Source organism: Lottia gigantea (assembly GCF_000327385.1).
Source record: "Lottia gigantea unplaced genomic scaffold LOTGIsca_166, whole genome shotgun sequence".
NCBI lineage: Eukaryota > Metazoa > Mollusca > Gastropoda > Lottiidae > Lottia > Lottia gigantea.
In genome coordinates, this window is record NW_008708067.1 from 144,499 (window position 1) to 155,694 (window position 11,196).

Below are 11,196 nucleotides of genomic sequence, written 5' to 3' on the forward strand. Positions count from 1 at the left end.
ATTGGATATTTCGATTTAGTCACTTCAGTTATTTTATTTGGTTCTATTTGTTAATGTACTTATTATTTCGTTTCTAAGTAGGCGTGCATTGAAACTTCGGCTGTAAATAAATAATATGCTCGAAAATTTTAATAATTACACGTTTCCCCATTGAAAACAAAACTTATATTTTTTTTTTCGTTTTTTTAAGCTGACACAGACATCCTCAATAAAGGAATTGTAAAGGGGATTTCTAAAAATTTTATGTGTATCGGGGACACTGATATCATCAATTTGCACCATTCCAATTTTCATTCCGACGTCTGTGGTTCCTGCAATTCCACTAAAACTAAGTGTTTTATGATATCACCCCCGCAAAATTTGCTTGTATCACATTTGCGTGGGTGACGTCATAAAACATTTAGCTATATTAGAATTGCTAGAACCATTTGATTGAAAATTGGAATGGTGCAAATTGACGCTATCATTGTCCCTGATAAACAAACAAAATTGAGAAAACTTCTTTACATCACCTGAATCAGATGGGCCATTTTAGCTTCTAATTTTCCATTTCGTACCCATATGTGTTTCTATATATTTCGTAATTTAGTTGTTTTCGTTTGAATCCAGTATATCTATGATGAATATGAACTTGGGTGCCCGATACTTTGTCTTACTCCGTGGGTCACCTCGATCGAATAACATGGGCTTCGTTCTCAAATTACGTATGATTGGTCGGATTTCGATTGCTCAGGGCTATACAGGCCAATCATATGTGATGTTACTTGGTGGAAAAACTAAAAGTGTGCGGAAGATAACAACTTTCTATCATTTTCCATACTTCATGGATTGTCAAGGTTTGGTCACCTTTGGATTTGAGTATCTTTCATATTCTTTTTTGTATTCCCTTTAACAATATTAGGCAATTTGTTATGTATAGTTTTGTATCATTTTAGTTGTGGATGGATAGTTTTACAAACCGGTTAAACATTCTCTTTTTATGTTAAAAATAATTTACTGACACAATATACATGAATATGTATTTATGTGATATATATGAAACGCAAAACAGGAGTTTGTTTAATGGTTTGTAAAATAAGTTCACCCTCAATGTTATCTTGTTATGATGTATATAATATGGTTCCTAAATCTGTTTTGTTATTATTATTGGATGGAAAGTAATTTTTACAATAAACGATTTCGTGCCATACATATTCTGTCCAATGTGACAAAATCAGCCTAAATCACTTTACCTAGAGGCGATTTATGCATCAAAAACATGATCGTTGGGTATGTATGGTAAGCTAAGAAAACAGTTGAGAACCAATGTATTCAGGATGCAATAGAGAGAAATAGGTCCCCTCCACTCCAATCCAAAGTTTTGCCGCAATCACTAGTTAAAATGGTGCGGATCTTGTCACTTCAAAAGTAACAAATGCCTGGGTTGTGGTTTTAATACTCTTATTGAGTTACTAAGAAATTTATTATATGATTCGTTCAAAGCATGAAAAGAAAGACAGGAAATGGGATTTCATTGAAGCTTCAACTCGACTCTATTTGTCAGTCGGTTCATACACAATTTTGCCATCAATCTTCAACTCTTCCAAATAAAAATCATCCTGCCGTTCTAACGGTGCCATATAATTACAGTGACCGCCTTCAGCTATTTCCATATAAGGACATGCATACAGTTTGTGTTCCTAAAAAAATCAAATATACCCCATTAATTGAATTCTACGTCTATCACTCACGAGTATGAAAGGACTTTATTTCTTGGCAGTATGGACGATAACTCGTACCGTCCCATAGGTTAGTTGTGTCATATGAAATATCGTATCCAGCTAGGTAGAAGATTGCTCGAACATTGACAGTTCTTCGTGGGCATTCATAATATCTTTCCTTGAGTGGCTCTAGTAAGGTGACTTGTTGATGCATTTCGATAGCATACTCAACTCCCCAATGACCTCATGTTCAGATATTTAGATCACTAAAATATTCAACCAAGCAAATGACTTGCTCCATAAAAGCGTTGTGTATCATTTTGAGAAAAATCATTGTTGCAAGTTGTAATATTAGGTTTGATTGGTTACCACAGAAAATTTATTGGTGTAAAATTTCTTGTGAACACAATCTAACAAAGAATCTTCTCAGATCAATCATGAAACGAAGCATCTAGATTCGCATTTGAATTACTTTTCCATGTACGTACCTTCTCATATCTCTCCATTGCCGAGTAGACTTTATTAACAGCTATTATAATCGACATAAAATTCTTGTACGGAAATGACGTCACCATAGCTTTCGATATCGCAGGCAATGTGGTAAATTTATAACCCTTAGATTCAAATAATTTTTTCGCCTCTCTTGATGGTGTTTCGTCATCATAAGCTAATATTGAACCCACTGCCCATCTCAATAGATGACTTGGAAACTGAAAATATCAGGTTATTGTTAATGAGCCTAAATGATAAAGAGAAGATATTATGTATAATGTTCTTCAGAGAGCATTTTCAATGTGATATCAAAGGAACACATTTGTTTAACTTTGTCCGCTGACACAACTTAACCGATTGGGCTGACGTTGAAAAACGATATCTCTAAAAACTCCAAGATCAAAATAAAGTAGTGTTGTCTTTGGTACATTATGAATAATCCTGAAAGGAAACGTGTTACCATTACTTCTGCGCCAGCCAGTGGTGGGACAAGCCTCCCGAAACTGGGGGTACTAGAACGGGGCAGATTGACCCAATGGAGGAACTTTCGAGGCTGATTTCGAAATGCGCAAACTCCATGGCAGCATCTTGTCGACAGCCTCTCATGTAGCATCTGAAAAGGTTCTCCCAAAAGAAGTTTCGAAAAATCAAATTGATTTGGTGCATTCTGACCCATATTTTGGGGCAAAAATGTATAACAATTAGGGGTGCAAACCATTTTACTAGGGGGCCACTGGGTCTACCCGATATGGGCCATACGTCATTGATGGAAATATTTAATTTGTTTCCATTGTATTTAAGTCGGAACGGTATCACTACAACGTGGCCACAAAAGTGTAATCAAAACGGACCCAAAATCATGACCATTACAATTCCTTTTAGTGTGCCTAGTCTTCTGCTAGCATCCCCTCCATAATAACCTACATTTTGAATACAATGTTAAGTGTGTCAAATCTCTATTCAGTTTCACCAGGTCTATAAATAAACCAAAAATTGCGGGAAGCTCCTTGTTAATGATAGCAAATGATATACTCTCGGTCCCATTCATACAAAAATAATATACTATTATGCTAGAGTACATTTACTCCAGTTTGCAATAATTTACTAAAACATTTAGGTCTAATATTAAGATCAGTCCCGTAGCTAGCCCGGGTTTTTTTTAAGGGGGGCTCAACTATTTGATTCAAAAAGTCAATAAAGAAACTATATATGTACATTGAAAAATATGCGTTTTAGTGTTTCACGGGGTTGACAATCAACAATGATAATAATCAACAATTACACCAGCTGTAAGCGAGGGTGTTGTACACCAAACCTACTTAAAACAGTTTAAGTCAATTCCTGCTGTTATTTGGTGTTAAAAACCCATCAGACTATTAAAAGCCTTAGAATTGCTCTATGTCTTTATAAAACGATAAAAACAGAACATTTTTCAGGGTGGGGGGGGGACAAATATTTCGAAGGAGTACTTTAACTACAATGACAAACTTTTCACAACGTTCCAGAAGAATTATTAAAAAAAACTCACTTGGCCTGGATCATCATAGTAGATTCCAAGACATGCATTGTGTGGTGCCAGTTCACCAACTTCTTTGAACAGATTTCCAACATTCTTGTACGGTCCTGTTGAAAATTTGTAAGCTATTAGAATTTTTCCAATTGGTGGAGAGCCTACACTAACAACAACCTTGTGGAAAAGTCCGGAATACACGAGGAATGCAAACAATATAAGAGCAACACAAACAATGAATCCAGCAACTGGAAGCATGTAAGCTAGTAAGTCGCCCATGGTTTGATATAAAGCGTAGATGATAATGTCGATGTAACGAGATTGAATTAATAACGTGAATCACTGCCGCACCCCAGCGCACTCAATAAAAGCCTCAAAAGTGTATAGTATCAAGTTTATAACGCAATTTTGACCCACATCAGCTGTGTCAAGGCCGCTAACAAATTGACCCTAAACGATGAATTGTGCAATTTAAAATATATTTTCATGAATATGTCGATCAAAACTATAAACATTATACATTTTTGATCTAATTTTATTAGACTTGATGTGCTCAATGTAATTATGTCCATATAATAAAGGGATAGGCCTACCAAGTTTCACCAAAGGCTGACCAAATTACTGTTGTGGCCTCTATCGTGCTTGGGGGACCCAGCATTTATACAGTGAATGCATCCCTAAAGCCCCTCATTTACACAAGAATGGCGACACGGTTCTAATCAGCACCGCTCAATGGTCAAAAGCCATGTTTCCTGGGGAACCTTGCACAAGATGTGAGCTACTATAGAAATATGCCGTTGAAGCTCAAAGTAGATGAGATGGCGTTCAGAGTACAGACATCGCTAAATTGAACACATGACCAAATATTATATATTAATAAAATATGGGCAATGTGGAGAAAATAGTGTTAACGTATATTGACATTAATTTCTCGACATTCTTGGAATTTATTAATATTGACAGACCTTCAAGGGCCTAGTATTCTTCACGGAAACTGCAGCAGGTCGTATCTGTAGGTCACTCAAGCAGATTGCTAAGCAAACTCTTGATGGGGTACTCATTTCCAAATACCACACTTAAAATTGTGGTAATCGGGCCTAAAAGACCTTACAATGAGTGGCGTTTCTAAGACGGGGACGGGGCCACATAATTTGTCTTACAGGCAATATTTCCCTATGTATAATTATATGAAATTTGAAAGTGGAGGGGGCAAAGCCTATCTTTATGGGTTTGGGGAAGGGAGACATGGATGGCCTCCCCCTCTCAGATATACCACTGCTTATAATCTACCAAGTGGTGAAGGGGATATATGTAAGGCCTAAGTACAATAATCAATATATCTTAATTAAAAGAAAATATTGACATTTGAGGTTTGTAAAAGGGTTTTTATCATTATATTAAATAAAAGATGGGTTTCCTTATTTTCTAGTGACAAATTAAGAAAACTACTTGAATAACTGGTGTCTCTAATGAATTATCATGTAATCTTAATCATATCTGATCTTATATCTGATGCATATAATTAGGATTTTTAACCAATCATAAATGTCTTTGTATGTACAGTCTGGATAAACAAAAACAAAAAAGACTTTTTGGCCTTTCTTGATTGGTCACTCAATGGAATTCTGCTGGTCATACTCTCAGCTAATTATGAATTAATTATGGATATTTTGAGACAAACTGGTATTTTTCCTATTCATTAGAATGCCTCTACTTTATATACATGAATGAAAATAAGGGAACCCATCTTTAACATCTCTCAAGCATAACTTCCATATTTCTAAAATTTTCACAAAATAGCAACATTTTCCAAATCGGTTACCGGGTACTTCATTATAAGCAATAAATTTAAACATAAGTTTATTATTTGCATATTCAGGGATTATAAATGAGGTGGTCAAGTTTTAAATGTGAAGATTTATCACAAAGATGAATTCCGCAGTTCATTTGCAATATTTTGACATAAGCTTACATCCTGAAACACACATATATCCTTAAATCACACAGCTATTGTTAATAAAATGGCAACCAGCACTTAACATTCATCCTTGTTTATTTTCATCTTCCTGTTGATCCAATAATGCAGATCTTATTCCAACTTTTTTCAGTTCTTCAATAAGGTCACCATTTTTATGCATCTCTAACATAATATCACTACCGCCTATAAATTCACCATTCATGTAAATTTGGGGTATGGTTTGCCACTGTGAATAGTCTTTAATACCTTAAAGAAGAAAGACAAAAAGAATAATGTTTATAATCTTCTCTATGTCTGGAAAAAAAAAAGAATCATCTTTTTACAGTCCAGTCAAAACTTATTTCAGTTACACATTACAAATTTTCGTTCAAAAGGGTTTAGGTATTTCAGCGTTTTTCTTACCTTGACGAAGTGATTGATCTGCTAACACATTGTGAGCCTGAAAGTCTTTTACACCATGCATTCTCAATATTTGTACAACCAAATTACTGAAACCACAGTTTGGAGAATCCGGAGTGCCCTTCATGAAAACAACTAGTTTTTTGTCTTTGACAAGTCCATCAATATGTTCTTTGCTTCCTGTATTTGTGCTATATCTTGCAGCAAGTATTCTGCAAAAGGAAGCAGTTGACTTCGTCGTAGAAATCTTTAGCAGACGATTCATTCTGACACTTTATTCTTATGCAACAAAATCTTCAGCACATGTAGCTTACCAACAATTTCCGGTTTCTAAATACGCAAATGAAATAGTTCTTAGGACTATAGTAATTATTTTGCATTTATTTATTTCGTTTTCAATTAATTATGCATGGATATATATAAACATTGTTTTCAATCATAAATATTGTTTTCTTTTTGTGCATGCTTTCGGCCTCATAAATAATTATATAATTATCACTACGCCAGGAGTTTATTTATGCGCATGTCTGTTTCAAACATCAACATCCGGCTTCTTCGTCTTGCAATCCGTGATGTGTCAAAGAGAGTGAATCTGTCAATTTATTGCATAAAGTAGAGTGATTTTATCTTTGATGATGGATACAGCCAAGGAAATTGCTGCCAAATTTAAGGAAGCTATTGTCCAAGGAAGGACCGATGTTGTTTGTGCTTTGATTTCCGAATTACAAAAAGGTAAAGATTTTTGTTATTGATGATGAGGACATGCAATGATGCATGGATGGATTGATGACATGACGATTGACGTCATGTGAATGCCCATAAGAGGCATAGACCTACTATTGGGTAGTAATCCGTTATTAAATGTAGGAGCTTGGAGAAATATGGCGTTGTTGGATATCACACTGTAGGCCTAGGGAATTTGACAGTAAGTTTCGCCTGCTATATTCATACTAGTTCGAAACATACTGCCTCTATTACAGCCTCTGATGCAGATTTTGACAGTTATCAGCTGGAATACTGTCAGAAAAAAGAGACCCTGTTGAATGGAGATTTTCCATTCCTCCGAAGATGCATTTTTATTGGATTACATTTAAGATGATTGTAAACTAGTTTTGGGTACCACCGTAACCTTCGTTTTGTTAGTATCATATGACCTTTGAACTTTTGGCTACACAGTCAATTTTAAATGACCGGTGCAAGATCAGTTTTGTGAAAAAGACTTTGATTGAGACGTGACTTTAAAGGTGTAGGAAGAACATGATGGTATGACTGAACTTCAAAAACATTCATCTTTCCAAATTTACAGATCCGACATAAGTTTAAGACCCCCTGCACCATTCAGGGATGCTGAATGTCCCAATTTTTCTGTCTCTACACCAGCCTACATCCGGTCCAAATAGCTCTCAGAGACTGGAATTGAGACAGAGCTATTGGGCTATATTCATACAAGTTTATGATATGATTTTAAAAATTCTGCTGAAACTAGCAGGTTTTTCAAGATTCAATGATCTGTACTTCTGTCTTCTATGCTTCTGACAAATGAACACATGAAGTCTTTGCTATAAATCAAATTACTGTGTTACATTCTGCTTGAAGCTCCTGATCACTATGAATTATATATAGTCTCATTATAAATAGAGTAAAAGATCAAATATCTCTAGTAATATTGTTGGTTTGAAAATTGAATTTTCACTTTAATGCATGAATTTTTTAAAGCCTATTGGCTGTACACTTTCTCATGCATTTAGTTATATAATATAAGTTGTTTGCCTATAATATTTGTATGATATCAGTTTTGAGCATCAATGGTTTTATGGTGATGCCTTGTGGCCATTCTGATACTATCATGATGTTAGGAATTGATTTGTGAAGTTGTAAACATTTAGTTATATGAGTTGGGTTTTATGAAATGATAAAGAAACAGTTTCTTGTCTTCATTAAATAAAATATGACATTGAATAATACTAGGACATTAAGTATTAATAGAATAGTTCACCTCATTTAAAGGGACAGGTGTGCCATTTTTTAGACCAATCATACTTCAGTTTCAGAAATGGGAATTTTTTAGCTAAGCCAAAAAGTAATATTGTACACAGCTCAACATCGAAATTTGAGCCTTTGTCCAGAATTATCTGCGTTTCAATGTTCAGATTACGATAAGATAAGCTTTCTCTGTGATATATAGAAAATACACATATAGTGAGGAAAATTCCTAGTTTGAAGTATTTTTAAAGGAATTAAGTGGTTTTCGTACATTTCTAGTACCTGTACTAGAAGCTATTTACATATATTCAAGACTAAAATCAACCCCCCAATATTGGTTCATCTAGTTGTATGATCTCATGATTTTGACAGATGTAATAGTGGCAAGTATGGCTCGCGAAGCAGAAGATGCTTTCGGAACACCTCATGCCATACTTTGGACGAGATTTTGATGAACAGAATTGTATTTACAGATTATTATTAGTCAATACTTGTAAAACAGTCAAAAATATGACGTAACTGCTAATGGATGCTAAATAATGACCTAAATTAGAAGACCAAATCTGACATGAGTGCTGAAAATTGGTTTCCTTCTTTTGATTAAAGTACAAATATAGGTGTTTGATTTGAGTTTTGAATAACATTAGCTTTGATAAACAGATCATAGTGTTTTCTTACAGGAGATAATGCAGTTTTACAACAAGTTTTAAATGAACAGCTCACAGAACATGGAACTTTACTCCATTATACGACAAAGGTAGGCTTTTATTTCTTAATATTCGGGTAGTCAAAATGAATCAAAAGGCATACCGGTGCATGGATCACTATAATTCCTCCAAACAATATCCTTGATATTATTGTTATTATTATTTAAAAATGCTGATATAATCAGAGCTCTGTTATCTCTGATGTTCAACTATGTTATTATACTTGCTGGTGGGAAAAGCTCATATAATTAGAGCTCTGTTATCTCTCATGTTGAACTATGTTGTTATAATTGCTGTTGATAAAAGCTAATATCATCAGTGCTCTGTTATCTGTCAAGTTATACTCTATAATTGTTAATTTATTTGGAAAAAGCTCTGTTCTGTTATCTGTGATTTTGAACTATGTTTTTGTCTTTTTAGTCGGAAAAAGCTGATATTATCAGAGCTCTGTTATCTGTGTTGTTAAACTATGTTATTGTCATTTTATTGGGAAAGGTAGATATTATCAGAGCTCTGTTATCTGTGTTGTTAAACTATGTTATTGTTAATTTAGTTGGGAAAGGCTGATATTATCAGAGCCCTGTTATCTGTGTTGTTAAACTATGTTATTGTTATTTTAGTTGGGAAAGGCTGATATTATCAGAGCTCTGTTATCTGGTGGAGCTGATCCAGGTATTCAGAATAAGGAAAGGAAACTACCACTAGAATTAGGAACTAAAGATATTGTTTCTGTTTACAATGAAGAACTATTGCAGGCAACAGCTCAATCTAAGTATGTTGTTATATTACTCTTCTTTGGTTACATCTAGTTATGGTCTAGTTGTTCAGATTAGACTATAAAAAGGCTGCATATGTTAAAGCCTGTGAGGTTGAAAAGAGCTGTGATCGATAAAGAATAGTCTTTAGTCTTTCCAGACTAAATGTATTTCATGAACACTGCATGGCATCGATCGTTAGCATCCGAGTTGGGAGCAAAATGTAGGATAAAGATTCCATTGTGCTTCATTTCATGGATGTATAGTCATTCATGTCTCCTCATAATTATAAATGTAAAAAGAGCATGCAGGCTATCACTTAAATACAGGAAATTTCCTTCATTGTATACTGCATAAATCTTAATCATTATGGACATGTAGTGGAAATTCAGATTTGCAGAAACTAGAAAAATCATACAAATTTCATTCTGACATTTTATACAAAACCAGCAGAATCATCGACCTTATTCTCTTGCAATTAGAAATCAATTTGTTTTCTGCCTTCAGTTTAGGAAGAGTTTGTCAGTTGGTAGCTGCTGGTGTTGATGTTAACCTAGTAGACAGTAATGAAAGTAAAAATACTCCACTACATTGGGCTGTCAGTTATGCCAATAGAGATATGGTGCAGTGTCTTTGTTGTAAGTTTTTATAGTTTATGTAGCAGATGTATGTAAATCTTTATAATAATAAAGGCTTTAAACAACTATATTATTTATATTACAGCTAGAGGAGCCAATGTAAATGTTTATAATAATAAAGGCTTTAAACAACTATATTATTTATATTACAGCTAGAGGAGCCAATGTAAATGTTTATAATAATAAAAGCTTAAAACAACCATGTTATTTATATTACAGCTAGAGGAGCCAATGTAAATGTTTATAATAATGAAGGCTATAAACAACTATATTATTTATATTACAGCCAGAGGAGCCAATGTAGATGTTTATAATAATAAAGGCTTTAAACAACTATATTATTTATATTACAGCTAGAGGAGCCAATGTAAATGTTTATAATAATAAAAGCTTTAAACAACCATGTTATTTATATTACAGCTAGAGGAGCCAATGTAGATGTTTATAATAATAAAGGCTTTAAACAACTATATTATTTATATTACAGCTAGAGGAGCCAATGTAGATGTTTATAATAATAAAGGCTTTAAACAACTATATTATTTATATTACAGCTAGAGGAGCCAATGTAGATGGTTATAATAATAAAGGCTTTAAACAACTATATTATTTATATTACAGCTAGAGGAGCCAATGTAGATGTTTATAATAATAAAGGCTTTAAACAACTATATTATTTATATTACAGCTAGAGGAGCCAATGTAAATGTTTATAATAATAAAGGCTTTAAACAACTATATTATTTATATTACAGCTAGAGGAGCCAATGTAAATGTTTATAATAATAAAAGCTTAAAACAACCATGTTATTTATATTACAGCTAGAGGAGCCAATGTAAATGTTTATAATAATGAAGGCTATAAACAACTATATTATTTATATTACAGCCAGAGGAGCCAATGTAAATGTTTATAATAATAAAGGCTTTAAACAACCATGTTATTTATATTACAGCTAGAGGAGCCAATGTAAATGTTTATAATAGTAAAGGCTTTAAACAACCATGTTATTTATATTACAGCTAGAGGAGCC

General features: G+C 33.7%; 3 protein-coding genes across 3 annotated transcripts in view; 1 reads left to right on the top strand and 2 right to left on the bottom strand.

The window, feature by feature from the left end:
* Positions 1-1,532: 1,532 nt before the first annotated feature.
* Positions 1,533-3,960, bottom strand: LOTGIDRAFT_141768 (hypothetical protein; the record flags this gene model as incomplete). Its single annotated transcript, XM_009051388.1, has 3 exons — positions 1,533-1,679; positions 2,189-2,410; positions 3,721-3,960. 3 exons carry the CDS (start codon positions 3,958-3,960, stop codon positions 1,533-1,535), a joined length of 609 nt encoding a protein of 202 aa, XP_009049636.1.
* Positions 3,961-5,025: 1,065 nt separating this feature from the next.
* LOTGIDRAFT_201172 (hypothetical protein) lies at positions 5,026-6,396 on the bottom strand. Its single transcript, XM_009051389.1, has 2 exons — positions 6,083-6,396; positions 5,026-5,926 (listed from the first exon to the last, which is right to left on the bottom strand). Exons 1-2 carry the CDS (start codon positions 6,342-6,344, stop codon positions 5,745-5,747), a joined length of 444 nt encoding a protein of 147 aa, XP_009049637.1. The 5' UTR covers positions 6,345-6,396; the 3' UTR covers positions 5,026-5,744.
* Positions 6,397-6,714: 318 nt separating this feature from the next.
* The window catches only part of LOTGIDRAFT_173616 (hypothetical protein), a gene marked incomplete at both ends in the record, with an annotated part of 5,365 nt that continues 883 nt past the window's right edge, over positions 6,715-11,196 (top strand). Inside the window, 6 exons of the mRNA XM_009051390.1 lie at positions 6,715-6,811; positions 8,743-8,819; positions 9,190-9,264; positions 9,390-9,541; positions 10,032-10,162; positions 10,985-11,065. Of these exons, the coding sequence (XP_009049638.1) occupies positions 6,715-6,811; positions 8,743-8,819; positions 9,190-9,264; positions 9,390-9,541; positions 10,032-10,162; positions 10,985-11,065 (613 nt within the window). The remainder of the gene's footprint in view (positions 6,812-8,742; positions 8,820-9,189; positions 9,265-9,389; positions 9,542-10,031; positions 10,163-10,984; positions 11,066-11,196) is intronic.